This window comes from the organism of the source record quoted next, unplaced genomic scaffold, assembly GCF_019419815.1.
Source record: "Pyrus x bretschneideri cultivar Hongxiangsu unplaced genomic scaffold, Pyrus_bretschneideri_v1 Contig25, whole genome shotgun sequence".
Lineage (NCBI taxonomy): Eukaryota > Viridiplantae > Streptophyta > Magnoliopsida > Rosales > Rosaceae > Pyrus > Pyrus x bretschneideri.
The window spans coordinates 981,019-1,005,020 of record NW_025999557.1 but is presented as its reverse complement, the minus strand read 5'-3'; the positions used below and the strand labels follow the sequence as shown (position 1 = coordinate 1,005,020).

The following is a 24,002-nucleotide window of genomic DNA, read 5'->3' as shown; positions in this document are numbered from 1 at the left end:
TCCTCTCGTGTTTGTTGATTTATGTTTAATTGTGCAAACAAAAAGGTCCCTGAACTCGCCGGCCATTTTTTTTCTAACCCCGGCAGAGCAGGTTGAGGCGACGGCTGCCTGATAAATGGCACCGGTCTATAAGGATACGACGGTTAATTTTCCCTTTTGCAAACAATTTACAACTGTAAATGCCCAACAAGCAGTGAAATTAACCCTTTTCCAAACAATTTACAACTGTAAATGCCCAACAAGCAGTGAGGGATGATGGCCGGAGTCAGAGCCCGAAAGCACTAAAAATCGGCTGTTTTCGAACCCAATCGGATCAGTGTATCATAATTGCCAGGAACAGAGAAAAAACTGCTATACATGGAAACTACTACTCAAATATACAGCAAAATCCACACATAAAATCTCCAAATGTCCCTAAATTCAAACCACCCCAACCCTCAGCCATCTCCTCAGTACAACAGAGTACCCAAAACCAAAAATGAAAAAACGGGTACCATAAATTCCAGCTCACCACCACGACTGCCTGCATCACCAACACATTGTTTTACGGTGTTAGACATTTCCCCTGCGTCAGAAGACACTACTAAAGAAAGGGCAAAGAAGAAATGCAAATTCCAGAATTGCCAACTGGTAGACGTTAAGCTCTCGTGTGAAATTTGAATGCTAGTATGTTAAACACCTACCGCTGAATACATTTTTCACAGCACAAATGGTTTCTTACGAAAATTGAATCGATTTTCCGTGGTTTGGCTAACATTTTTTTCAATGGAATAACACCCTGATTTAATGATTAGCTCATTGTACCAACTTCACTAAACACGGCAGTTTCCAATTTTTTATTTTATCTCCCAATGTCATTATGTTTGTCCATTTCGCTTTATGACTTTGTTTAGCACATTAAAACAAAAGAAACGAAGCAACTTCACATATGCACAGAAATTGGATAATGCAGAGATACATACCAGGATTTTTAAAAGTCTCCGATGTTGGTAGTGCAGGCAATGACATCTCTGCAAACAAAGTAGTATCCATGAGATCATGGACTTCAATAAAAAAGGAAAACATGCAAAACAAAGTAGTAGATATTATGAGGGAAAAGGACAACAAAAGTTATTCTTTGATCGATCAGTTACCAGGTGCACAAAAGGTCAGCGAAGAAACTGAGGAAGATGAAGGCCATGGTGCTGCAATGTTGTCACTCAAATCACATGTAAAGCTGAAACCTGTTGAATTGTCAAATATCCCATCTGCAGGCAAGTTTCGAAGTAAACACCCTGCATTTGAGCAAAAATGAAAATTATCAATCTTACGAGAATAATGCTTAGGGAATTACTTGATCTCCACCAAGTACATACGAGGGAACATGAATTCGACATCACACTCTACAACACCTAGGAAATGTACATTTTGGATACCATGACTAAAAAGCCCTCCATTTAGTTTCCAAGGAAAAAAAAAAACCCTGCATCTGCTCTAATTTGACATCAACTTCAGTTACACTATTAGCATTGCAACTAACATTCTTATAAAGCACCCACAACACTGTACAAAGAATATTCCCACTGCTAAAGCATAAAATTGGATATCGAACTTTCAGAATGAAAATAATCAATCAATAAAGAAACAGGACAACGATTGAAAATGTCATACCTTGTTGCATGTATTCAGCTGCAGTGCCCACAGGGATCCAGGGATAAAAAGGTAAAATATCAGATATAATGAAAGAAAAGAGGAAGAAAATTAAACGAATGGTGTGGCAGGACAAGCACCTTGAACACTAAAGTCTTTCAAGTCAATATCACAAAGCTCATAAACATTTTCCAACACCCCGCCTTTTCTCAACATGGACCCAAACACTGAAGCACAGATTATGGCTTGTCTATTTGTAATTAACATTTGCTTTTGTATTCCCAACATGTAAGTGTTTAATGAGCTACAGCAGGAAGGACTCGGGGCAGCAACATTGCGACATGCTTTGAGTACTTCTGAAGGCTGCTTAAATTCCAGAGGGCAGACTGCACAAGTGAAAATCATATTCATGAGAAAAGATGGTATGGTACATAACAAGTCCAAACATACACAGCACATAAAGATGTAACCATCAAGCAACTAAAACCAAAGTAAAAAGCATATCGTTCACTAAAAAGTTAAGCAAGCAAAATCTAAAACTTAAAATCTACAGAGCAAATGTGGGTAAACAAATGAAAAGGTTTATCATTTTCCCGTTCACAAAGCCAGCGCAAAAGTGGGCAAACATAATTTGGATGCTTCACTCATTTCATGACTGAATTTGGTAATTAGTGAATCAATATGCCTCCTAATTCAGCTTCACTTGTCCTTATGTTACCCAACACAAGGTTCTGAAACTGTTTTGCACTGTTGATTATTAAAGACAACCAACTTCTAGAATTTCATGAGTGAATACTAATTACTGCAGATATACATATTAATTAAATAGGATAAATAACTATTAGTGAAGAAGAACCAATGATTAAGTTACCCTAAAAGATAGTGAAAATAAAATTAACTTAAACACTTCCTCCTATAAAGAACCAAATAAAAATGGTAATACTAGAGATGCGAATCCTTCATGGGCCAGGAAAGGTTACACATGAGATGAACAGTATGATTCACGAAATGAAATGAAAGTAAAAAAATACTGATCTTTCAAGTTTACTTTTTCTTATCGAAAACAAATTGTTTTTCATATTTCATAAATGGAGGAACCTTCTTACTGCATTCATTGCTTTTTTTTTTGTTCTTCAGGCAAGACAAATAACTTAACAATAGATTAGATGCTCAAACCACAGTTTCTAAAGTCTAAATAAATTAGTCATATGCATACTTTAAAACTTTGTAGGCAGATACCTTTGTTAACTTTGCAGGCAGATAATATCCGAAATGCAGTATTGGCAGCATCTAACGAGAGTTTCCTTGAAAGATATGAAAAAACCACATCTTTACAATCACTTAGAGTATCAGTATAATTAAGCCCACCCGCTAAATTTTTGTTCTCATTCATCATCAATTGTTTTCCTGAGATCCTCAGTGCAGCATCCATGATTGCATGCTGGCAAATTGGTCTGCAGCACTCTTTGAGAGGGTCAACAGTTGTGCAGGCCTCCAGTAATGTACTTGTATTTACTGTTTTCTCAAAGGTATTAATGTCCTTCACTGGACAGGACCCACCCGTAAGATTCAATGAATTTATGGAGCAAAGTGTAGGTATTGAACTGTTTGCACCTCTACTGGCTAAGATACTAATGATATCCTTAAAACAATCATTCGCAACTGAATTTTGCAAAACCAACTTATCAGAGTTGAAGCTATAGAGACCCTGGAAGATGCGGATCAAACTACTAAACTGCGGGCAACATATTACATTTCCTACTATTGCCGCCAAAGGTTGAAAGCAATCAGTAGCCGTCTTATCCATTAAACTTGATATAGTAGAAAAATTCACAGGACACTTCCCAGTTAAAACAGGCTCATATCTTGTCGGAAAATTCGGGTACAATGGTTGCGAAGGTTCATCCGCAGGATTTGGGTAATTAGGAATAACAGCCGGTGATATTTCAATGGGATCAAAGAACTCAGTAGTAGGTGGATTAGCTAGGCCTAGCTCTGCCACGGAAGAAGCATGACTTCGGTCAAATACTGTCTGCACTGCCATGACATCTTGGAAACTGGATAACCAGATAAAGAATAATAATAACTGGCAGCACAAAGAACCTGCAGTGATATATAAGCCTGTCTTCAGAATAAGTAGCAATGACATTGCTTGACCAAAAATTAACTATACAAAGTATATATTTCAAGTTTATATTTACTTCCAATAAAAATAAGGCTACCAACATAATCAATTTCATCGATAGCTTACAGATACCTATCTTGTGGTCATACAAACCCTACACTAAGGGACGAGACCTTAATATTTCACCGCATATTAAGCAATATCGTAACCATCTTTATATCTGTCTTGCTCCTACCAAAGAATCCCAAAACAAGCTATTTAGAATAAATACAAACTTACCTTTATGATGAATAACAGCCTTTGAACAACCCATATCTCCCAAAGCCCTCGGGTACCATTGAGATTTACGTTAGTAAGTGGTACTTTAGTTTGTGACAGGCCCAAAAATAGCTCACATCCATGCAGCAATACCTATGCCACCTTCAAGCACCAACAAAAACCCGGAAGGGAAACTCATTAACTCCTCTCGAGTGCAGATAAAAGGACATAAATGTGCTCCAAATATACGCTCTTTTAGATAAATAATATGCTTACAATATACACAAGTATAGCACATAATCCACCTGATATATAACACACAATCACAACCCTAAATAGATGCAAGCTTGCACTCGCAACTAGGCCGAATATCGGTGTATCTACTGTGAGCATTCAAGGTGAATTCTTTCACTCTTCAGAAATCAAAGCACACAAACAATTTACCTAAATTTTCTTTCTTTGCAAAAAAGAACCCGATGAGAAATAATCAAACGGAAATTTATGAAGCTAGAAAACTGAAAATCCACGAACAGCTGAAGATTGAAATAACTCATAAATTGATAAATCTGGAGATACCACTGACAGAATGTAGCAAATCTTAAAATTCCCCACTTTTTAATCCAAAAATAAACTAAAAACTTTAACTAACATCAATAAAGTTGCATCGTTTTCCCAGTATTTCCCAGACTTTCTCGGCCATCAAACAGCAGATAATTACAGATATTCCAGCAAAAAAGAAACAGAAAAGTACCTGAAGACATTGAAGCCATTGAACATAGTTTTGGTGAGAAATTGAAAGGCCTTCCGGGTTCGGGATCGTGAGGCTTAGCAAGCGGGCATGGCTTGCCGGTCGATGGGGTTGGAAAACGGGTCGATTTGGATACCCGGAACCTGAGCTGAGGTGAGCTGAAATGGTGGTGGAGCGGTCAGTTGGGGGATGTGTGTGTGTTTAGTAAAAGTACTTTTGTGCTTTTGGGGTGGTGGATATAGTGGACGACAGGGGTCTACCCTTTTGCCCCTTTATTTGACTTCTACGGTTTTTCACAGTCCAATTACCATCCCACCTGAATAATACAGAAATTTTCATTTAATTTAATTAATTATTAAATAACAATAGCATCTTTTACACCAAGGAAAATTATGGGTTTTTGGGATTAGATTTGGTTGATTTATAGTGAAGTCTACCTAACTCTTGAATCTAGATCTAGAGAGATGTTTTCTAGTCTCGTCGATTCTGCATATTTTATGTCTATTGTTTCGTTAGTTTTCCGATTACGAGAGTCACGCTACGTGCCAATGATTCATAAGAAATTGAACAAATATCAAATAGGAAAGACAAGGGCAAATTTTCCTAGAAAAAGTGGAGTAGTTCCGGTTTTTAAAACTTTACTATCTACAGATACGTGATCCACAATGATACATGACACCCACCTAATAGAAGTATGAAAGCGCCCAATAATTCTTACCTTATGTGTGAGATTAGGATGAAAAAAACTTGATGTATGAAAGTTTGAAAACTAAGATACTTCAAGATAGTAAAGTAAAAATTTACGTTAATTTTTTTACGAGTCATAATTTTGTTTTGATTTTGGTTGTTGATTGTTATGAACCACAAGTTATCCTCTCTCGTGAAAGAAGTGAACATGTACAAAGCTTTGTTTTAGTTTTGGACATTGATTACTATTATCCACAAGTAATCTTCAACCCTCTCTTACATGACATGAACTTGATTATGGACAATTCCAACTATTTTTTTGTATGCGTCGGTTTCGAGTCAGATTATCGAGTTGTGCACAAGACACATAACAATTTACTTGATAAGAAATTACAATTGATTACGATGTAATTCATATAAAACCACTTTCTTTAAGTTACTGAAAGTGATTGCCATACTCTCTTTTTAGAATGAATCAAAGAGTGCAGATAGTCTAAAGAAATATGATAACTGAATTTCTTCTTGTTATTGAAAGAACTAGGGTTACAACATTATATAGAGTCGCACACTAATTTGGATCCTATACTAAAGCCTATAAACAAGGCAGTCAAAATACAAAACAAGTAAGTAAATAACTAATTAACAATTTACAATATTTACTTAATCAATTCTGTGATTCCTTCCTTAACACTCCCCCTCAAGTTGGAGTGTATGTTAATGACACCCAACTTGCTGAGTAGTGTTTCAAATTGTGTTGAACTCAATGGCTTGGTAAAAATGTCAGCTGGTTGATCAGATGTCCGTATGTAGACTGTACGAACCATTCCTCCTTGAATCTTCTCTCTTACCAAATGACAATCAATTTCTATGTGTTTCGTCCGTTCATGAAATACCAGATTCGAAGCAATGTACATGGCTGCTTGATTGTCACAAAATAAAGTGACTGGTTGTGGATGATTCACCTTCAAATCTTTTAAAATGTTTTTCAACCATGTAATCTCACAGCATGTAGTGGCCATGGAACGGTATTCTGCCTCTGCACTGGAGCGAGATACAGTAGTTTGTTTCTTTGTTTTCCAAGAAATCGGTGCTTGACCAAGCTGAATGCAATAACCCGTTATTGATCTCCTCGTATCCTTGCATCTAGCCCAGTCAGCATCACAAAATGCCCTTAATTGCAATGATCCTGTAGAGGGTAGAAAAATACCTTGTCCAGGTGCATTTTTGATGTACTTGAGAACTTTGTGTGCTGCTTCAAGGTGTGGTTGTCTAGGCTTTTCCATGAATTGACTTAGCATGTGGACAGCATATGCTAGGTCCGGCCTTGTTATAGTCAAGTAGATTAATCTTCCTACAAGCCTTCTGTATGGTGATGCATCAACTAATAGCTTTCCTTCTGTATGTGTGAGAGAAATGTTTTGCTCTACAGGAAATCTTGAAGGTTTGGCACCTAAGAATCCCGCATCATCTAATATATCCAATGCATATTTTCTTTGGCACAAGGTTATGCCATGCTTGGACCGCGCAACCTCTATCCCCAAGAAATATTTGAGTTTGCCCAAGTCTTTCAATTTAAATTGTTGCGAGAGAAACTGTTTTGTATCCTCAATTTCTTGCAAATTATTTCCGGCCAGTATTACATCATCAACATAAACTAGCAAAGCAATGAAGTTACCTTGACGATTTCGGACGAATAGTGAATAGTCAGACCATGACTGGTGAAAACCAGCAGCCTTGAGAGCAATGGAAAGTTTAAGGAACCATTGCCTCGAGGCTTGTTTTAGGCCATATAAGGATTTATTTAACTTGCATACTCGAGTCTCCCCCTTTCGGCCGAAACCAGGAGGTAAGCACATGTAAACTTCTTCGTCGAGGTCACCATGTAAAAAGGCGTTATTAACGTCGAGTTGATGTAAGTGCCATCCACGAACAGCAGCCACACTAAGTAGGACACGAACAGTGGTCAATTTGGCAACAGGAGCAAAGGTTTCTCTGTAATCCACACCTTCGATCTGACTGTAACCTTTCGCAACCAAGCGTGCTTTATAACGCTCGATAGTCCCATCAGGTTTCAGTTTCACCTTATAGACCCATTTGCAACCGATGGGGCGTTTGTGTTGGGGTAGAGGGACGAGAGACCAAGTGTTGTTGGCCTGAAGAGCCTCAATTTCGTGCTTCATGGCAGCACGCCAATTGGGATTTTGGACAGCCTGCAAAAATGTGGTAGGTTCTTGGATGGCTGTGATGTTAGCAACAAAAGTTCTGTGGGGTGAAGAGAGACGGTGGTAAGATAAGAAGTGAGAGAGAGGGTGAGAGGTACCTGTTGACGTGACCACATTCGTGGAAGATGAAGGAGCAGGTCTTGGACGGAAGAGATGTCTCGACGTGAAAGTCCTGCAAAAATATGGAGGTTTTGGTAGGGCGTGTGCCGCGTCGTGGTGCAGGTGGGATAGCAGCCACGGGGCAAATGGGGTTGGGGTTAAGAGGTGGTATTGGGGACGTGGGGTTGTTGTCCAGAGGGTGAGAAGACGGTGTCGGTGTAGTGGAGGGTGAGTCGGTGGAAAGTGGGGTATCGGTGGAAGTAGGAGAATGCATGGGAGCAAGGTTGGAATTATGATGATGCATGGGAGCAAGGTCGGTGGGCGGTGCAGTGATCATATCAAGTGAATGGGGTAGGGTAGGAGACGTGTCATAAGACAAAGATGGAGGTGGAACATCCATATCACACGGTGACGGTGGAAAAGGGAGGTTGGGCAAGGAACTAGGTACAGCGGAAATATTGGAGGTGTGGTAGGGAAAATGGTCCTCAAAGAATGTGACATCCCGTGACACAAAAACCTTTTGAAGTGTGAGATCAAACAACTTATAACCCTTTTGCACATAAGGATAACCAAGAAAAATACAACGACGTGCACGAGGGTCAAATTTTGAAGGTTTTTGTGCATGGGTGGACGCAAAACACAAACAGCCAAAAACATGTAGGTGTGTGTAAGTTGGTTCTTTGTGAAACAATTTTTGATATGGTGTTTGCCCTTGAAGGAGAGGAGTAGGAGTGCGATTGATGAGGTAGGCCAAAGTAAGGATGGCATCACCCCAAAAACGTTTAGGAAGGTTGGCTTGAAATAGAAGGGATCGAGCAACATTGAGCAAGTGGCGATGCTTGCGTTCAACGACACCATTTTGTTGTGGTGTGTTGACGCAACTAGTTTGGTGAATGATGCCTTTGAGAGTGTAAAATGTGTTTAGTTTGAACTCAGGACCATTGTCACTTCGAACCATTTTGACCTTAGTGTTGAATTGATTTTCTACCATGTGAATGAACTGAACAAGGAGATTTTGGGTGTCAGACTTGTGTTTCATCAAATAAACCCATGTGCACCGAGTATAATCGTCTACAATGGTGAGAAAGTATTTGGCACCGGAAATAGACGCAACTTGATAACCACCCCAAATATCAACATGAATTAATTCAAAACATGACTGAGTAGAGATAGAACTTAATGAAAAAGATGATCTTGTTTGTTTGGCCAATGGGCAAATAAAACATTTATTTGAATCACAAGTTTGATTGTGCAAAAAGGGAAATAACATGGATACTTTGTGCGATGGATGCCCAAGACGTTGGTGCCAAAATGTGGATGGTAGGGTGGTAACGGTGTTGCATGTTCCTTTCTTTGGTGGGTCGAGATAATAGAGTCCCTCCCGTTCAAATCCCATCCCAGTCATCTTCCCCGAGCGTAGGTCTTGTATGACACAAAATTGTTTTAGAAAAATGGTAATGTACAGGGAATCATAGGCTAATTTGCTAATGGATATCAAATTTAGCTTAAAGAATGGTACACATAAAACATTATCAAGAACAAGATGGGGAGAGAAAACAACTCGTCCGACATGGGTGACCGTAGCAAGGGATCCGTTGGGTAACTCAACAGTACGGTTTTCAACAGGTTTCAAGGATGTAAAGAAGGTAGGGCTACATACTATGTGGTCTGTGGCTCCACTATCCAAAATCCAAACGGTTCTTTGTCCATTACGTACAAAGGAGAAGGCTTTACCTGAAAGTTCTTCAGAGTTTGAAGAATTACCCACTTGGTTGACGAATGAGGAGGATTTGCTCTTGTTTAACAATTGTAGAATCTGCTTACAATCCTCTTGGGAAAAAGGAAAGTTTGGCATCACGTCTCTTTTGTCATTTGTCATGACTTGGTTGCCTTTGGAAGGACGACCTTGTTCAACCTCAGCAGCCGCCTTTCGTTTACGACAAAAATCAAAGGTGTGACCCTTCCATCCACAAAATGTGCACTTGAGATGCGCCCGACAATTTTTGGTGGTGTGGTTTGTTTTGTTGCACTTCCCGCATCGAGTCCCATGATCCTCAGACTCGGCTTCCCGATTTGTAGTCTTCACGGCAAACACTGCTGCCTCTGGTTGGGCAGTGCCTTTCCCATTAGAGACTTCTAGTTGACGTTCATGACGAAGAACCAAGGAATAAGCTTTGTTCACTGTGGGCAGTGGCTCGAGTAGAAGGGTATTGCTGCGAACAGTGGCATATGAGTCATTCAAACCCATAAGGAATTTCATGGTTTTCTGAGTCTCCACGTAACAAGCAATCTCCTTCTTTGTTTCACAACTACAAGCTGGGATTGAGCATAGGACATCCCGTTCATCCCAAAGACTTTTCAGTTTGGTGAAATAAGAACTCACGGTCATGGTTCCTTGCACACAATCGTGGATTTCATTCTCTAAATGGAAAAGTTGCACGATATTCACATGAGAAAATCTTTCTTGCAAGTCAAGCCACATTTGACGAGCATCCTTACAATGGATAACACTTCCTGAAATTTCCTTTGACATCGATCCCAATAACCATGTCTTGACTAAATTGTTGCATCGATTCCATTGTTGCAACTCTTCGTGTTTGTCCTCACTTGGTTTCTTGATTGTGCCATCAACAAGTCCAAGTTTGTTCTTGACCGTTAAGGCCATTGTCATGGATTGAACCCATGTACCATAATTATCTTCCACCAATGGCTGCGGTACGAGGACTGCACCAGGCTGGTCCGAATGGTGGAGATAGAGTGGGTGGTTTGGGTTTTCCCACCTTAGATGTGAGGCTATGCCTGAAGAAGTTATTTGTGTTTCTGGTTTGTCACCCATGGCTACGTCGGCTTGGGTGGCTTTTTGTGTTTTGCTGTGTTTCCTAGATCAACTCTCTGGTACCATCTAAAGAAATATGATAATTGAATTTCTTCTTGTTATTGAAAGAACTAGGGTTACAACATTATATAGAGTCGCACACTAATTTGGATCCTATACTAAAGCCTATAAACAAGGCAGTCAAAATACAAAACAAGTAAGTAAATAACTAATTAACAATTTACAATATTTACTTAATCAATTCTGTGATTCCTTCCTTAACAGATAGAGAACGAGAATATGAAATGACTCTATGCTTACGGGCACATTGAAAGTTGCAACTTCATCCCTAAGTTAGATATGGGCTGGGCCCATCAAGCTATACTGTTCAAGGCCCAGGACAATGAAAAAGCTGGATTTTGTGAGCACATAGCATCCGAGGGTTTTGGGGTTTACATATTTCCAGAGCATCTTCAACACTGTGCGTCTCGCTTCCGATCAATGCAGTGAACCACGAAATGATTTGGTTTAGATTTAGGGTTTTGCCAATGAATTGAATCCTGCAACTTCAAGGTATTTCCTTTCGCTCTTCTGACATTTTTGAACACGCGCGCGTACATATTTTGTATTTTGTATTTTGTATTTTGTATTTCGATTTCTTCTGTTTGGCTGCTGAGAAAGTGTTAATACATATAAATCTTTTGAATTTATCGAATTTCTCATTTCACACGAACTGCAATTTAATTTATATGTTTGTGTGTTTCTGCTGTTGGTTGGAATTCGAAATGGAATTATTGGCTGTGGCTCATATAAACAGAAATTATGGATATAAAATTTTAAATTAAAGTTGGGGATTTGGTGTTTTTTTTTTTTTTTTCCCAATCTGCATCAACTAATTTGGTTGCTGTTTTGGTTTAGGAGTTATGAACTTTAAGATAGTAAAGTTCCCAATTTGTTCTTGTATATGAATGTACCTTGTCTTTTCAGTGCTAGGTTATAATGCTTTGTTTGATCTCTGGGAATTTGGATTCATTGGTTGTAAACCGAACAGCGAATGTCCTTCGGATAAATGTATTTCAATTTTCTTTAAGCAAAGATGGGAACTTTCTTTTAACTTACAGTAGAAACTTTTAAGACAACATTTCGGTTGCTCTTTCTTTCTGGAATTCTTTTTCTGCCATAAGATCAGTACTTTGGGTTATGGATTCGTAAAGTGTCCATATTTGATCTCTGTGTTTGTGTTACTGTGTAGTGTTACAGCATATGCTGTTATGCACTGAGCTGTATTAATTTATGGGGTTACTTCAGGTGACATGTGGATGCTTAAGAAATTTCTTTTCTCTTTTTGGTGAGTTTAGGATATTCAGTACCTGTGGTGTGACTTGGTAGATTGCTTCCTGGGCAAAATACTGCAGCAATGCAGAATCTGCACCGCGTTATATCCCGTCTTTCCTCAACTTCAATTAGCACAAGCACAACAAAGTTTCTGAGAGAGAAAAGCAAACCGACTTTGGGAAGCAATGGTGTGCTTCCATTGAAGAATGATATCGTATCTTGTCAGTTTATCACTTCCCGATTCTTTTCTTTCAGCTCTGGAGGTGACGGTGAAAATGATGGTAAAGATGAGTGGGATAAACCCCCGTCTGGGACATTTAGCAATAATGCATCAGATGATTTGGGGTGGGATAAACCTTCATCTGGAACATTTACCAATAATGCATCAGATAATTTGGGGTGGGATACTGCATCAGCATGGTCGACTGGACTGACCAGGGAGCATTTTGATGGGGAGGTGGTAGGCCGACGTACAAGTGGGCTCAACCCATCTCAATCTTCAGTGGTATCTGGTTTGCAAGAAATTGAGGATAGAATAAGGGAACTGGAAGAAGAGAACAAGAAAAGTAAAACGTTTGTGGATGGGTGGGGAGAGAGATTGCGGGAGATAAGTGTGCTTCTGAAGCAAGTGCGTGAGCCAGGTGCGAGAGGATCTTATCTCAAGGACTCGGAGAAGGCTGAGATGTATAAGAAGCACAAGGAAAACCCTGAGGTTTATACTGTTGAGCGGCTGGCTAAGGATTATAGGATTATGAGGCAGAGAGTGCATGCAATTCTTTGGCTCAAAGAGCTTGAGGAGGAAGAGGAGAAAAAACTTGGTCGTCCTTTAGATGATTCTGTTGAGCTTCTTCTTGACACCTGCCCAGAGTAAGACACCAATTCACGAGCATTACTTCAAATATATACAAAGGGTTCTGTAGTTCCAATAATTTGTAATGATATCAATCATTCCGTGCATACCTCATACGGATGGTATAGGTTTCCTGCTGCGTTAATTTTAATCGCAAAATTATAGGTGCAGTGGTGCTTAGCTGATGTAATAGCCAGATTGTATTTCCCATAGTGCATAACTCCTTTCCTCTTTTCAGATTTTTTAATTCTCATGACCGCGAATTCCATGTGGCATCCCTTCCCTACAAACCTGATTTCAAGGTTATGCCAGAGGGTTGGGATGGGACCACCAGAGATTTGGATGAAGTTCATTATGAAATCTCAAAGAAAGAAGATGAAATGCTCTATCAAGAGTTTGTCCAGAGAATGAACTTCAACAAAATGAAGGTAAGTTCCATAATCCTGACTTTGCCATGAGAAAAGAAAGGAATCTAAACATTTATAATATCAAGGAAAAAAGCATACATCTGTACTACAAAGTATTAGTGCTATAGTTGGTGTTGCTGTTACATCTGCTCATTATTATTAGGCGAGTCTTAAGTGCGTTTCTATAAGACATGGTGACAGATTAGGCGAGTCTTAATAAGTAAATGTGGGCTGATAAATTTGGTGACTGAAATTAAGTGCCATATCCAATTGTGGTGTATGTAGGTTTTGATTGTTTTCACCATGAATTTGTTTATGGTTCCAATTTCTGGTTCTTAAAGCTTAGCAGTTGAAATTTTGTGGGATATCCATTATCAAGTCAGCATGGGGGGATTGGTAGGGCAATAAGATGGGAATTTTCGGGCACTCGAATTGTATTGACTTGTCGGGTAAAAGAGGTTTGTCTTCCATGCTCCAATGATATAGAGAGGGAAATACTTTCATTGAAAAGTAAAAGACGGTTTCTTTGTTATTAGAGAATGACGATGACGACTATGTATAGGGTGATTCAAGGCACTATTTCACTATAGATTTGACTATTCAGTATTTTGATAATACCATTTGTATCATCTGTCAATGCTTTTGTTATCCCTTTAAGTGATGGTTTCATTTGTGTGCAGATAAAAGGAGAGGTTTTCTGCCACAAGCATAGTCGTCGCCGGACTTCAAATGGGTGGAACTTCACCGTGGAAAAACTAGGACCAAGAGGAAAGCGTGGAGGTGGCGGCGGCTGGAAGTTTGTCAGCCAGGCAGATGGTTCAAGCCGACCACTGAATGAAACGGAGAAAATGTACGTGAAGCGAGAAACACCCTGCCGCCGGCGCAAGATCCTTCCGTGATGATGAAGGTCTATGAAGGTCTTTTGTTATTGAGTCAGGTGTTGTTTTCAAGTATATTTTGTAGTTGGTGAAAATTTTGTGTGGGTCTCTGCTTTGGTGGTGATAAATTGATAATAATGGCATCTTGTTTTTCCACCATTGTTAACCAATCAATACCTTTTCTGTCAGACGTTTGACATTTGTATCATTTTGCTTAGCATTTGTATCATTTTGCTTAGCATTTGTATCATTTTGCTTAGCATTTGTATCTTCACCAACCCTCTTTGGTCAATTTTGCAAGTTTATGAATACAACCCTAATAAATTCAGTCATTGATCCATTATTGCGTACGTGGATGAGAAAACGATACGAGAAAATGAGGTCTCGTTTGGTGTTGAAGACTGGATTCAAATTGTGTCGGAGAAAAGAAATAAATAACAAATTGCAAATATTATTTAGTTGAAGGTGGTAGATTGGCCGTATTGGAAAATTCTCTCATTAATCTCCGAAAAAATAGTATGAGTGTGAGGGATAAATTTCTTTCATAATGAATTATCTTTTGCATTAAACTTTGACGATATTTGGAAATTGATGTTCAGTTCTTCTCTAAACAGATTAAATCTAGAGAGTTATTTCGAATTGATATTAAACACCAAAATGAGGCTTTAATAGAAAAACAGATCCAACCCCATGAGAACACCTTTAATTCTGAAAGAAATTAAATTAGATGGTACGAGTTTCGTCTGTTAAAAATCAACTAAACCTTTGATTTAATATTATTTTTTATTTTCGAAAGTAGAAAAGTCATTTGTTATATTATCTTAAGGAAATTATATAGGTTATTAAATTATCACTTCACTTGCCTAGGTCACTTCACAATATTCTTTAATAATTTAACTAATAATTTATTAAATTATCACTTGAAGATCATTTCTGTAAAATTTTATTGTAACCCAAAGCCGTTGAATATGCATAATATTTTGAAAGATAAAATGTTTGATTCCAAAAAATAGTCTTTTTACCTAAAATGTTTTTTGAGATTAGTATAACTTTTCACATTGGTTTCTGACAATGAATATTGATATAAGTGATTCCTTAGATAGTTACGTGGTCGTTCATATGAAATTTAACGAGGATATGACAGATACTGTAGCACTCACACGAGAATTTCTCGATGGGTCACCCATCGCTTAACTTCGGAGTTCCCATAGAACCCAAAGCCAGTGCTCTCCCAAAATGCCTCGTGCTAGGTAGGGATGAGAATATACATATAAGGATCACTCCCCTGGGCAATGTAGGGTGTCACAATCCACCCCCCTTAGGGGCCCGACTTCCTCGTCGGCACACCACAACCAAGGTTAGGCTCTGATACCAAATTGTCACATCCCGCCCCAGGCGGGACCACTTTCCTGGCCCGACTCTACTGTAGCACAATATTGTCCGTTTTGTGCCCCCAGCACACCGTCACGGTTTTGTTTCTGGGAACTCACACGAGAACTTCCTGATGGGTCACCCATTCTGGAAGTGCTCTCGCGCGCTACTCGCTTAACTTCGGAGTTCCCATGGAATCCGAAGCCAGTGAGCTCCCAAAAAGCCTCGTGCTAGGTAGGGATGAAAATATACATATAAGAATCACTCCCCTGAGCGATGTGGGATGTCACATTTTTCACGAAGAACTAAATGTTATTTACAATAGACAAACTCGGAGAACAATTATCAGAAATTCAAGTAAGGTGTTATAATAATCTTAAAACCATTATTATAGCACAGCACACAGAAAAATAAAGGGAAAAAAAAGGTTAGAGACTTCTATTTCTTGTATTTTTGCAATTTTTTTGTTGTTTTCCCACCTGTTCTTCTTTAGAGAGAGACAGAGAAGCAACAAAAACAAGCACCGAAAAAAACAAGAGGAAGAAAACAGCATGGTCGTTGTAGAGCAACAGCCATGAACAAGAAGAGCAATCAGAGCTCCGACAGAGAAGAAAACCACTCCAGGAAAGAAAGCGCCATCTCAACCCCAGATTCCAGATTCAACCAAACCCTCAGAAATGTTCAAGGGTAATTTTTTTTTCGTATTTTTATTAACTTCTTGATGATTTTTGGTTGTGATTTTCCTCAGATTTGAATACCCATTTGCAGAAAGCATCGTCTTTGAATATTAAATATTGAATTGTAATAATTAGGAGGCAATTTTTCACTCGTTAATGACTCTGATGCATTGCATTGGGGATTGGAATTGGTCCCAACATGTAAAAAGCATAGCTTTTGAATTTTGATTTCTCAAATTCTGAGAGTTGGTTGAAAAAATCAATGTGGGTTTTGTTCATTTCGATGTGTTCGATGCGAAATCAGTGAGAAAATTAGTGTGATTTGGAGATCTCTGTGCTTAGATTGGAAAATGTAGGAAAACAGAAGTGACTTGTTGAATTTTGAGGGAATATGTGATTCACATTTTATATCTGTTTCTTACCTTTCTTTTTAGTTCATTTGGCTGTCGATTTTGTTATGTGTTAACCTCAAGTTAATGTCATTTAGCTGAAAATTGGTGACGCTAGATTTGGTTTTTACTGGATGTTTTCGAAAGACTAGCAAGCATGTTCTCTAGGCTACTTAGATTGAACCAATACTGCCATCGTTCAGTGTGGAAGATAGTCTGATTCGTTATATGTCAATAAACTTATAACGGTAAGTGTGATGAAAGTTCTTGCGTATTATTCATTAACCCTGTCCCAGTCTGGCACTGTCCCAATCTTGATAAGATCCACTTTGCGTTAGATTGTCCGAGCTATCTGACAAAATGACTCCTTTCCGTCGTTGCATTATATAATGTTCTATCAGATATCTCCATTGTTTGGAGTTCAATGTCCGTGTCAACAGTTATGACAAAACGACTCCTTTCAGTTCAATGTTCGTGTCAACAGTTATGATAAATACTGGGTTATGTGTAGTTTAAGGTCACAAACTGAAGTAACCTATGTCTCTTCTGGTAGCTTGTCCACAATTCTTTAGATTCTGTTGTGTACTTCAGTTACTAAATGTTGATCTAAATAAGATCTGTTGTTTATAATATAAGTTCAACATCTGATTATTTTTTGCTTTGATCATATTGTCCTGATATCTAGGTTGCTCAAAGGTCGTAGTATTCCCGGTAAAGTCTTACTGACTAGGAGGTCAAACCTGCTGGATCCTTCAAAATTACAAGTGCCCTTACCAAATTACGAAAGGAGCTTATCATTCAATGATGCTGAAACAAGTGATCGCAGAGCCTTGGAGGTTTCTTTTTATCTCCCTTTAGTCTAATGAGCTTGAAAAGTAAACATATAAATCCATTTGCAATAATTGGTTAACTGAAATGTAACTAGTACTTTTACTTCTACAATAGGAAGACGGTGAGGGTCTAGGCAAGCCCAGCAATAATGCAAATTCAAATAAGTTAACATCATCAACCTCAAACGTTGAGAATATTTCCAAAGGAGCTCAGAAATCCACCATGGGAGCTAGAGCTACTGATTCTGCAAGAGTTATGAAGTTCACAAAGGTTCTTTCAGGGACAACAGTGATATTAGGTACTTAAGGACTTTGTTTCTCTTTAAATTCCCCTCCCCTGCTTTTCTTCTCCCCTTCCACTATATTCATCAAAGTCTGATTATGTAAAGCTAAAATGTTTCTTTTCTGAGTATGTTCTGGGTGGTGCTCAGATTACTAGTTAGAATCTGTTATTCTAATTAAATTTAATCTTTTTATTATGAAAAACAAAAGTGTTTTCTGATACGATTTAAGCACAGAAAGAAACGTAGTGACAAGCTATCAACCTGAAAATTGAAGTGATCTATACAGACTCTAAACTATAGCTCCTAGGAACTCATGCAACGTCATATAGCATCTCAAATTGATATTGCAAAACATTTAAATGAAGCAGAGACTTAAGAAACAGCTGCATGCCAAAGAGAGTCCGGAAGGGAGATATAAGACTTATTGGCAATTGGTACTATGAGAGTTGGGCAGTCCATACAGATGTGGAAAATGTGCACACAAAGGAGATTCCCCTCTATCGACCAGTGCTCCGAAAACCTAATCTGATCCCTGTTCTTCACAACTATCATAAGGAGAGAAATAAACATTACCCTGGGGTATTGTTTGTTGCTTTTCACGCCAAAATTTTGTGTAGTCCTTTCATCATTTAGTGGGCATCCTCAGTGATTTGAAATCTAAACTTTCACACGTGTTATTGTTACTGCTATGATCAGGCATTTCATTCTTGTAGCCTAGGTCACTCTGATAAATCTGTTACCACCCCAAGTTTCTCTTTTGCACTAATTGAATTTTGGATCTTTCCTTTCTTTTCATTTCCTTTCAAATTGAATCTTGAATTGTTATGTAGAGAAGTTGCGTGAGTTGGCTTGGAGTGGCATACCGCCATATATGCGGCCCGACATATGGAGGCTTCTTTTGGTAAGCTCTATGTTTCGATTCTTCTTCTAAAAGCACTATGACATTTTTTGGATTTGTTATCCAATGCACTAATAATCAACCACAGATATTTAACCATGTTTTTTTTTCTTTAGAATAAGATATTTAACTATGGTAGTTGCTGCAAATATAGAATTATTGCCTGTTTGCCTATTAGAGGAAGGAGAAGTTTTGGGTGGGGTTAGTTCATTACTATGTACAGTACTTTGGCTTCAATTTTATATAATAGGCTTGTAAAAGGCCTGATTGAAATTGCTTCCAAAGCTGCCTAAAGTGGAATCAGACAGAAGCCATTGGTTTTGTGCTCACCTTGTGAGAGGGAAGCAGCTAGGTTCTCTCCATATGTCCCTGTAGATTATTTACTGTCTTTTCTTTTTGTATTCTACACGTTTTGTTCACCGCAAGTTAAAAACCATTGCTGCCTTTAGCTGGTCAAGGGTGCCTAGTTCTTTCAGTGGTGTCCATGGTGTCCAATGTGCATCCCAGGCTTGGTACCTAAGGTCTTATGCTTGTGTTACTGTGTCATTAAGCTTATCAATCCACTTTTTTCCTTGTGAGTTATGGTGTTTGTTTTCTGTAATTGGAGTGGAAGTCCTAAAGCATGCATTTGAAGATACCATCACCTTAGAAAAAGGTCTTGTTTTATTTGCTATTTTGATAAACTGGATTGCATTTATCTTGTAAATGTTGTGGCTTGTTTGAAATTAAAATATGAACTGACAACAGGGATATGCACCATCTAATTCAGATAGAAGGGAGGGAGTTCTAAGAAGGAAGCGCCTTGAGTATCTTGACTGTGTTTCTCAGTACTATGATATTCCGGATACTGAGCGTTCAGATGATGAGATAAACATGCTTCGTCAGGTGTTTTATATGTTAAACAATTGCCAACTTAGTGCTAATACCTTGTTCTTGGATTTGACTATTATCTTTTTTGACCATATTAGATTGCTGTTGATTGCCCAAGAACTGTGCCAGATGTATCTTTTTTTCAGCAGGAGCAAGTCCAGAAATCCTTGGAGCGCATCCTTTATACCTGGTTAAATACTATATCTTAAATTACTAGTCATTGTTGGCTTGTTTTTTACATCAAATGCTCTCATGCAAACTCTTACTGGCTGTTCTAAGTTGCATCTACTGGACCTGCTGGTTCCTAAAAACAAAAGTGTAAAATTTAATAGGTTTATTGATCTAGGAATTCCAGAGCAATTGTCTTAGTTGTAGGGTTCATAAAAAAGGCTTTGGCTCATTAGACCCTCGCTGATTATGTAGTAGCTCACAATATGGAACAGTGAGATATGATATGTCTCTAAATTATCGTGCTGTTTAGTGCCGTGCATCAGTCTCAAAAACCAGCCCATGTCCATACCAATAATGCTTTAACAGCTCTAAGTTTAGAGGCTTTTAGTACCAGTCAGACTTGAAAACATTTGTAATTGCTCTATTGGTTTTACCAAAGTAGTTATAGCTCTAAACTGTTTGGGATAGTGGTGTCAAGTTGATAGCGACTTGTTTAAGTTCATATGTACATGTTCTCTGCAATAACCTGGTAGGTTTGGTGTTCTTAACATTTGTGCATTAAGAGGGCTGGCATGGGCATGAATCTCAAATTGTTATTGTCACTTAGCTATACATACATAGCTACACCTTCACTGTTATTTAGTAATGTTGATCAGAATGATTCAAGTGTCCACGTTCATTTCATGGTATTTTGATGGTAGGTCTCTACTGAGATTTGGACCATGCAGGGAGAAATAGAGAATAGTGATAAAGCTCTTCTATACCGTTGTTTATGTGAAACTTGTTTTCCAGTTGTTTCCTCTAACTGAGAAGTTTAGACTATGTGAAACTTGTGTCCTCCATGGTAAGTCCCTACTGAGATTAGGCCTCATTTATGTGAAACATGTTTCCTGTTGTTTCCTCCAACTGAGAGAATTGTTTCTATTTAATTTTCTTAGCTGTTGTTGGATTCCAACAGTTTAGATTTAAAAATAGGGACAAATCATGTAGATATGGAGTATGATATCAAGATGCCATCATTTTATTTTAATTTTTAATTATGTAATTCGTATGGTTATTAGTTATATCTTCTTAAGGTACTTCTCCTTGTGTCTTTCAGGGCCATTCGACATCCTGCAAGTGGATATGTTCAGGGAATAAATGATCTTGTTACTCCTTTTCTAGTTGTTTTCTTGTCAGAATACTTGGAGGGGAGTGTGGATAATTGGTCGATCTCTGATCTGTCTCCTGATAAAATATCTAATATAGAGGCTGACTGCTATTGGTGCCTATCAAATTTACTTGAAGGTATGCAAGATCATTACACTTTTGCTCAGCCGGGAATTCAGAGGCTTGTGTTTAAACTAAAGGAAGTGGTCAGGCGGATTGATGGTAACCCCCACTTTTTTGCTTCTGTTTTCTGATTCTTACAAATATGTGCAGTGTGCTTAAACTGATTTTAATTTTGCTAGACCCATTTTAATAAATTCTTCTCTGGCATAATTTTCAATATGGAATTCTCTTTGCTTTTCTTTATGCATATTTGGACTTGCATATAGCAACCTAGAGATGCTTGCTGGCTGACATATGGAGTCTTTATGTATATTTGGACTTCCTATATATTATAATTCCATGAAGAAGTGGTGTGTATTGCATTTCAGTTCTTTTAAATCCCCATCTGATGCAATAAAATGGTGTTGCACATTTGCACATCATATTGTAGCGAAAGGTTGTTAAATGTGAGTCATTGAAAGAATATATTTTATGTGGTTGGTATTGTTGAAGGAAAGACCAACTTTTGCTTGCATACTTTTTGCTTGTATACTTTACAAACTTTCATGTAATATCTTCAGAAGATGGCATATGCCTATGCTCTGGGATGCAAGAAACATGTCAAAATTCTGCTATCCTTCATGTGTATATTCTTTTTGTTTATTTTTTTCAAACTTCATGTGTATATTCATTAGTTTTCTTTTTTTTTTCTGCATTAGAACCTGTATCTAGACATGTGGAGGAGCAAGGGCTCGAATTTCTTCAATTTGCTTTTCGGTGGTTCAACTGTCTTCTAATACGCGAGGTTTGCTTCTACAGATCTCTTCTATGTACTTGATGTGTGTTTCCTCTGTTTTTGTGCACGGGACAATGCGAACCTACTGTAATTTATTGCATGGCTAATGGAATTTTTTTTCCTTTCTCCTTTTAGATTCCTTTCAATCTTATTTCACGTCTGTGGGATACATACCTAGCCGAAGGAGATGCATTGCCAGATTTCCTTGTGTATATATTTGCCAGTTTTCTTCTAACGGTAAGATAGAATCTATTTCCTTGGTTACGTGTTTGGATGTAGTAGCTGTGAGCCTGTGATGAGGAAATGTTGGTGTTGATTTATTTGTCTTTATCTCTGTCCGTTTGGTAAATGTTGGGGGGTCGGAAGGCTACCATGTTTGATAGCTCTACTTATGGAAACAAATCACCGTTTGTGATAACCTTGACTCTTTATATAAGGGTAAAGATCTTTTTCATGCAGCATGTTCAACACTGAAGAAATAGACTGTCGATTGCTCTTCATTTAACACATATAATAAACATAAATGCATTCTTTCAGCCTTGCTTGCCGTTTAAGTTTAAATGTCGATTACTTTGCATGGAAACTGCCTTCCATTGTGTTTTTTTTAGTGTCATCGCCAACTGGCCGTGGTGGTTCTTCTTTTTAACTTTTTAAATTGTTTTTTGGAGTTTGAAAAAGGTAAAAAGATTTGATTGGCGATAAAAATGCCATTTCATTAAAAACCTTAATAAATTGGGATTCAAATTAAATGCGCTATGTGTTACACTGTTTACTATGTTCTTGTGCTTGAGTAAATTTGACAGCAGATAATCAGAAAGACTATTTTCTGTGTTCGTTGGTTATATTTTCAGCTTAAATTGTTCTTCTGTAACGGAGTTGAAGTCAGTAACTGAAATCCTCTATGATCTGATATACAGTGGTCAGAAGAGCTTCAGAAGCTTGATTTCCAAGAGTTGGTAATGTTTCTTCAACACCTTCCGACGCATAACTGGACTCACCAAGAGCTCGAGATGGTGCTGTCAAGAGCTTTCATGTGGCACAGTATGTTCAAAAGCTCTCCCAGACATTTGGCCAGCTAAACACAAATGTAATATTCCACCATCTATCGACGACTCTGGAATTTTCTTTTATCGTAGTTTTCCGTTTCTTTGTTCTTAATGTGGGTTTCTACAATTGTTTTCTCCTATGGTGTCGACCGTTGCTCGTATTATGTATCAGGTGTCTGTAGATTTTGCATTTGAGCAGTGGAGGAAGAAGGATGAATCACTTTGTATGATTTTATTTTATTGGATGGAGCTGAGGGAAACATTGGTTCTTTGCTACCTGAGCTCCGAAGGTACTCAGGGCTCGTTTGGGAGTGATATTGGAAGGGCTAGAATCACTTTTGAGGGGAAGCACCTCCCATATAGATAAAATCGAAGTGATTTATGTGATTTTATGGAGAAGCACCTCATCCCAAAAGTGATTCTGACTGTCTTAGAATCACTTTCCAAACGAGCCCTCATAAATCATACTCTTTGAGGTAATTTAGGTAATTAACAAAATTGCATCTAACTCACATCCAACCCTACACTAATTATCTTTTTCTTTGTCATTTGCTTTGTGTGTGTGCACCGTCTGGAGGTTAGGGATGCTAATTTAAACAAAAATGTTAAACACACAACACATTTATCTTTATTTCTATTTATACACAAATATTGAACTACCACCTCACCCTTGACACTTGTAGCTTTTTATATTTGATAGATTCCAAATTGAAAAATTGGAGGAAATTAGGGAAAGTTTCAACCTCCGGGATACAATTTAAGGAAACATATGGTTGTCAAAATATATTTATTTATGTCTATATTCGAATTTTGTATACATCGACACTTATATAAAACGGGTAAAATGGTTCATAAAAAAAATAAAAAAAAACTGAGCAATAATTTTTTTGTTGTCGACAGTCTGTCATGTTACATTGTTAGATTGTCAATTCGCAATTAAGAATATACTTAATTAGATTGCCAATTTGACATTGGAACCTTTTGTATTTTTAGGGTTTTTAAAGGAAAGTTGCGTAGCAAATTACAAATCAAATTACAGTAATCCTCATCAGTCATCACCTTGGGCCTTGGCAACCCATTACATTAAATTCCCCCGAATAAAACCGTTAAGTCGGTAGGATTATGCCACGCGTAAACCAATTAAGGGAGAAAAATCAACGGCAGCCAACACGTTAAACGTACGTAGCCGTATCATATTGCCACGCATAAAGAGCCTTGCTCCTGCAACGGTAATATAATCCCTCATTTGCCCTTATAAGCATGCCACTCTTTCTCTAACTCATCCCATTCCCAGCTTCTCTCTCTCTCTCTCTCTCTAGAACGTCTCTGCCTTTTTCTTCCTAAATTGCAGATCATCTTTGCTGTT

The 24,002-nt window shown here is 38.1% G+C and overlaps 3 protein-coding genes across 5 annotated transcripts; 2 read left to right on the top strand and 1 right to left on the bottom strand.

Moving 5' to 3' along the window:
- Positions 1-180: 180 nt before the first annotated feature.
- Positions 181-4,920, bottom strand: LOC103932905 (uncharacterized GPI-anchored protein At1g61900-like). The gene is made up of 8 exons (XM_048586956.1): positions 4,764-4,920; positions 4,034-4,174; positions 2,869-3,732; positions 1,770-2,015; positions 1,651-1,668; positions 1,134-1,274; positions 963-1,010; positions 181-523 (listed from the first exon to the last, which is right to left on the bottom strand). The coding sequence occupies exons 2-8, from the start codon at positions 4,065-4,067 to the stop codon at positions 450-452; spliced, it is 1,425 nt and encodes a 474-aa protein (XP_048442913.1). The 5' UTR covers positions 4,068-4,174; positions 4,764-4,920; the 3' UTR covers positions 181-449.
- Positions 4,921-11,002: 6,082 nt separating this feature from the next.
- Positions 11,003-14,327, top strand: LOC103932926 (protein GAMETE CELL DEFECTIVE 1, mitochondrial). The gene is made up of 4 exons (XM_048587007.1): positions 11,003-11,156; positions 11,942-12,785; positions 13,007-13,196; positions 13,856-14,327. Exons 2-4 carry the CDS (start codon positions 12,001-12,003, stop codon positions 14,072-14,074), a joined length of 1,194 nt encoding a protein of 397 aa, XP_048442964.1. The 5' UTR covers positions 11,003-11,156; positions 11,942-12,000; the 3' UTR covers positions 14,075-14,327.
- Positions 14,328-15,869: 1,542 nt separating this feature from the next.
- On the top strand, positions 15,870-22,912 carry LOC103932915 (GTPase-activating protein GYP1-like). Of its 3 annotated transcripts, XM_048586727.1 has the most exons (11): positions 15,873-16,111; positions 17,176-17,326; positions 17,436-17,619; positions 18,435-18,505; positions 19,250-19,387; positions 19,471-19,562; positions 20,643-20,914; positions 21,514-21,599; positions 21,726-21,827; positions 22,508-22,677; positions 22,809-22,912. In XM_048586727.1, exons 1-10 carry the CDS (start codon positions 15,999-16,001, stop codon positions 22,667-22,669), a joined length of 1,371 nt encoding a protein of 456 aa, XP_048442684.1. In that variant the 5' UTR covers positions 15,873-15,998; the 3' UTR covers positions 22,670-22,677; positions 22,809-22,912. The 3 variants fall into 3 exon arrangements, with proteins under 3 accessions (XP_048442685.1, XP_048442684.1, XP_009340845.1); XM_048586728.1 differs by lacking the exon at positions 22,809-22,912 and having other exon boundaries at positions 15,870-16,111; positions 22,442-22,568; XM_009342570.3 differs by having other exon boundaries at positions 22,508-22,912.
- Positions 22,913-24,002: the final 1,090 nt, after the last annotated feature.

Bases quoted from the DNA above. Each gene is read 5' to 3' on its own strand.
- LOC103932926 (XM_048587007.1), top strand. From the start codon at position 12,001: ATGCAGAATCTGCACCGCGTTATATCCCGTCTTTCCTCAACTTCAATT. The intron at 12,786-13,006 runs GTAAGACACCAA...TCCTCTTTTCAG, and splicing joins CTTCTTGACACCTGCCCAGA to ATTTTTTAATTCTCATGACC. The intron at 13,197-13,855 runs GTAAGTTCCATA...ATTTGTGTGCAG, and splicing joins TGAACTTCAACAAAATGAAG to ATAAAAGGAGAGGTTTTCTG.
- LOC103932915 (XM_048586727.1), top strand. From the start codon at position 15,999: ATGAACAAGAAGAGCAATCAGAGCTCCGACAGAGAAGAAAACCACTCC. The intron at 19,563-20,642 runs GTTAAATACTAT...TGTGTCTTTCAG, and splicing joins GAGCGCATCCTTTATACCTG to GGCCATTCGACATCCTGCAA. The intron at 21,600-21,725 runs GTTTGCTTCTAC...TTCTCCTTTTAG, and splicing joins ACTGTCTTCTAATACGCGAG to ATTCCTTTCAATCTTATTTC.
- LOC103932905 (XM_048586956.1), bottom strand. From the start codon at position 4,067: ATGGGTTGTTCAAAGGCTGTTATTCATCATAAAG. The intron at 3,733-4,033 runs GTAAGTTTGTAT...ATATCACTGCAG, and splicing joins GGCTGTTATTCATCATAAAG to GTTCTTTGTGCTGCCAGTTA. The intron at 524-962 runs GTATGTATCTCT...TTGGTGATGCAG, and splicing joins GGAGACTTTTAAAAATCCTG to GCAGTCGTGGTGGTGAGCTG.